Below are 4,666 nucleotides of genomic sequence, written 5' to 3' on the forward strand. Positions count from 1 at the left end.
TGATAATAAACTTAAGTACACACACTTTGACTTACAATTTTTGAACCTCGATTTAACCAGTGGGAAGCCATATTTGGGCATGCAACTATGAGGTTGGAGTTCATCAAAGCAAACAGTTAAAAAAATAAAAAAAATGAAAGGTAAGGTAAGTATATTTCCACATAACCCTTCTTGGGCCTCGCTTTGTTGAAATCTTAACTATGCATAGCTTCTATATAAATTCAGATGGGCAATGGCCAAAGAAGCTGTGTTTATAGCAAGGAAGTTTATTACAATGAAACGAAAGCAGACAAAAAGTCACAGCAATACTTTCAAATAATTACTACACAAATACACTGTTTGGTTTCTTCAACACGCATTCACTAAAGGATTTTTGTTTCTTGCTTTTCTACTGAAGCTATGAAGGTATTTCTTTGACAAATATTCATTACAGTTCTATCTGATAATTTTCACTATCTGAAAAACAAACGGTGTAGGGACCAATTTTCAACACATACATTCCCCAGGAATGGCAACAATATATGTATACCAAAATATTTTAATCTAAAGACTAGGTTTTCCATCAATGGAGATCCATGAAGAACAGAGTAGTCCTGTTCTCGATTTTATTTATGTACCTTTTTCTGCAGCTTGCGCCCACTTTATAGTTGAACGGGCTAATGCATCCATTGGATCAATACATTTCTTGAGAAGTGGATCATCCTCAGGCAAAACATCACGCATTTCTTCCGAAGCAAGGATGACTGTGTTCACTGCCCTCACAAGGAGAACTTGCAGTGCAATTCTCAGCAAATTCTGTGCGCCTTCCATGTCGTTTCTGTCTAAAGCTTCAATTGCAGGAATTATAGTGTGTTCCATGGTTGCTTTATCTGGAAGCACAACCTCAAATCCCTACATACACAAAAAAAAGGTACCTCAAAATGAAACAGAACCAGTGACATGGATAAAATAGATAACATGTCTTTATCTAGTAACTGAAAATGATAAAAGAAAATTCCTTCCAAGCAAAAAATCTTTTGCAATCTAACAATCTAGGAAGCATACACGGGATTTTACTCAAGTCACATGGGACAGGAAAAGGAAAACACGGTGAAGATATCCACTTCTGTGAAACTAAGTAATTGAAACTGAGGTAATGCATGGAGCACTTGTGATCAACATACAGTATGAAATGCACTTAATCTGTGCTGGAAGGACATGATCATGGGACTGTAATAACTAATAACAAAAGGCATTAGAACTTTAAGAAATTGTATTTCGCCCAGAAATCATTGTTTGGTGTCGAAATATATTTCATCCCATTACTATCTACAATTCACATAAAGCAGCACCTTAATTAATTATCTAGGATAATAAATTAGAGAAAATGCAATTCAATCTGTTTCCTGACATAAAAAGGGAGAGTTTTTGTAGCATCTACTAATGCAGAATTGACAACCATGGAACACACTATAATTCCTGCAACTGAAGCATATTCAACAAAGTTGGAAATGCACACATATATTCATGTGTATGTGTGATACAACTGCATTTGATGTTTCTTGGTTAGGCTCATCAACAAAATATGACAAGGAAGAAAATGTATGTGATCCCAGAAATCAGAAGTAATAAAACAGAAATAAAACAAAATAAAACTGGCATCAACAGCCTAGCACAAGTTTCTGATAAAGCTGATGAGAGCTTTCACAATTTGGGAATCAAACCAATATCAAAAGTAATTCTTGACCAATTTTCTTTCCTCTTCTCTTCCTTGCATCCCAGCAAAACATCCAGGATAGAGATCTTGAGACACTAAAAATGTTAAAAGCATGAACGTCATTTATATAGGCAAAGAAAGATGGGAACTACATCCTTACCAAATAATCATTGAGAGTAACATATTTCATTTGGAAATTATCATGACATTCCTACAGTATTTCAGTCCATTCATTTTAATTGAATGCATAGAACCCCCAACATGAGCCCCGCGGGAGCAGCTGCACCAGTCACTGAGGGGTAATTACATGGCATGAGTAAAATGAGAACCAATACTTGTATTATTCTCAACAAAAAAATCTTAAAAGCATTATTCATTCAAAAAGAAGAAATGAAAACATGAATCCAACACTAAACAGAAAAAGGCAGTAAAAGTCAACGAGGGGTATAATCAACATGCAACAGAATAACCATAGAAGAAGGGAAAAGAAAATCTCAATTCCATGTCATTAAGCAAATCTTAAGGTGAAATTACGTTAGATCACTTAAGACAGGCATCAGACAACTTCTGTTGATGGGAGTGCATGTAAATAGTATGAAAGCTTCCTCAGTAACTTCAGAAAAACTTCCCTTCATGATTAAATATTTTAAAAAGTTTGGAAGATATGGTGATCATTAGCATTGTGTCATAATAGGTAGAAGATCAGGACTCCCACTTAATGAATTGTAAGGCATGCATGATCAAAAAAATAAAATCCAGATATATACTTTGCTTCTCAGAACGTTAGATTGAAATTACTGATTATTTAGACCACACCTAATTGGATTTGTAATGGAAGGATAATCTGATACATAAGAGAAAAGGAACCCCAGAATGAAATTACCTCACTCTGCAATTTCTCCTGATAGAACCCTGCAGCCAAAGTTGCATTGGAGGCTAATAACCCAATACGCAGAGGACTACCAGCTTCAAGTGGCTTCAGCTTAGCTTCCTTGAGCTCCCTTGCAACACACTCACCCATATGAAGGAATGGAACAGAACACCCCTTAGAAACCTCATCATGCCATGAATGCAAAATATGACAAGGCATTACTATGCACTGAACTCCTGATTTCTCAAGAAAAACCCTTTTATTCTGCAGATTCTCTGCAATTGCAGAATGATCCGATGGAGATTTTTCATTATGCCTACTGCGAGAAGGACAAGAATTTCTCTCATGTGATAAAAGCTCCTTGTTCAATACTGGATCAGAGCAAAGAACAAAAGGGAAGCAATCTTTTCCTTCTTTTGAACTCCCCTGGACTAGTTTTTTCAAGAAATTCAAAGCAGAATTCACTGATATACCTCCTATTATACCCACTGTACTTGCTTGACTAAGCAATGAATCAGAAGAATCCCTTCCTCTCAAACCAGAACCCTTCTTAGAATCAGGAAATTTACCACTCTCATCTGTGTGCAAGAGAATTGATGATGGGGGTATAGCTAGAACTGGTTGCAACCTTGACTTGTGGAGGGCTCTATGTGTATTTACATGACCCAATATATGACATGGGTTCAACGTGTGGAAAGGCATTGCCAAGCTCCCATCAAACATCTCCAACACAAAAAAGAAACAAGTTTATCAAAGTAAGAAGATGGGATGAATTTAAAATTAACTTTATTGGAGAAGAGTTGCAAGCTTAAGTCTATTTTTTCACATGTGAACAAAAACTCAGAAAATAAAAAGAATTTTATTGAAATTTCTATACTTCACTTGATAACTACTTAATAAGTTCTCCATGTACAATCTTCCTTAAATTTTTGCCTTTACAGAAGGAAAACCAACATCCGAAAGAAGCAAATGATCAGAAGTTACCAAATTTCAGCCTTTGGACAACCACGATTTATATTTAAAAATCCAAGTTAGGAGCTTATAAGCAACAACCCACTTCCAAAACCAGCAAACCCTGTCAAAAGTAGCTACAAAAGACACAACCTCCTTCAGCAAGGCAAATCAGTGGGACTACCACCAATATTCTTCAGACACGAGAGAAAAACCCCAACTTCCCAAAACCAGAAATGTTCTTGAGGCAGATAAAAAGGACCCAAAATGAAGATCGAAATCAAGAAAAGGCAAGTGGGACTTACAGTAGCAAGTAAAGACACTAAAACTCCAAATTTTCAAGGAATTTTTTTCCTTTTACCAATTAAAAAAAAAGATGGACCCATCACTCATTGGCAGGTAACTGGCAAGTGGAGAGAAATCTTCAAGGCCTGTAAGTTTTCTCCAATTTTCACATTTCACACTGTATCTTGCTCTACTGTAACTACCGCCAGTTAAAACAAGAAAATCACTGAAAACATTACAGATATAAATGATGTTAGTTACCTTGTCTGGAAATCGCAACTTGAGTTCTCTTAACCTGCTGTGAAAAGAGAATCCAGTTCATCTTGGTGTCGTCAATTAGGTGACTGGAGGAGTGGCTTAAACTGTCGAACTGTATCCTTAAATACTTCATTCATGCAATCCAAGTAACTGTTAGGTTAGCGTAATGTTTATTTCTCAACAACAATTCTTTTTTCTTTTCTTAATAAGAATGAATATACATGGATGGCATCATAATGTGATTCGCTCTATTGCTATTCAATTTACCCTTTTATATATATAATTTAAAGAACTTGGTTTGATGATTAAAAGGGTATGTTTTTATTTTTTTTTTATTTTTTGGATTTAAATTTTAGAATCAACATCAATCAATCTTATGTGAAGAGGATTTAATCTTGATTAATATACAAGTTAAAACGAGAATACCCTTTGTCATAACCAAAAAAAAGAAAAACCTTCGCATATTTTATGTCAAAATTTTTAATTATAATGCAACCCTACGCAGAAGAGTCATCACCGATCAAAGTATATGGATCTCAAGGGTGTGTTCCTAATCTTATCGACACCATATCTGAATTTAAACGAGAGAAAATGTCCTGGAATTT

At 35.3% G+C, this 4,666-nt stretch overlaps 1 protein-coding gene across 3 annotated transcripts; it reads right to left on the reverse strand.

Moving 5' to 3' along the window:
- Positions 1-287: 287 nt before the first annotated feature.
- LOC133701894 (uncharacterized) lies at positions 288-4,309 on the reverse strand. Of its 3 annotated transcripts, none has more exons than XM_062126065.1 (3): positions 4,065-4,309; positions 2,580-3,290; positions 288-891 (listed from the first exon to the last, which is right to left on the reverse strand). In XM_062126065.1, exons 2-3 carry the CDS (start codon positions 3,288-3,290, stop codon positions 610-612), a joined length of 993 nt encoding a protein of 330 aa, XP_061982049.1. In that variant the 5' UTR covers positions 4,065-4,309; the 3' UTR covers positions 288-609. The 3 variants fall into 3 exon arrangements, with proteins under 3 accessions (XP_061982049.1, XP_061982050.1, XP_061982052.1); XM_062126066.1 differs by having other exon boundaries at positions 2,580-3,949; XM_062126068.1 differs by lacking the exon at positions 4,065-4,309 and adding an exon at positions 3,552-4,058.
- Between the last annotated feature and the right edge of the window lie 357 nt (positions 4,310-4,666).

Source organism: Populus nigra, chromosome 8 (genome assembly GCF_951802175.1).
Source record: "Populus nigra chromosome 8, ddPopNigr1.1, whole genome shotgun sequence".
NCBI lineage: Eukaryota > Viridiplantae > Streptophyta > Magnoliopsida > Malpighiales > Salicaceae > Populus > Populus nigra.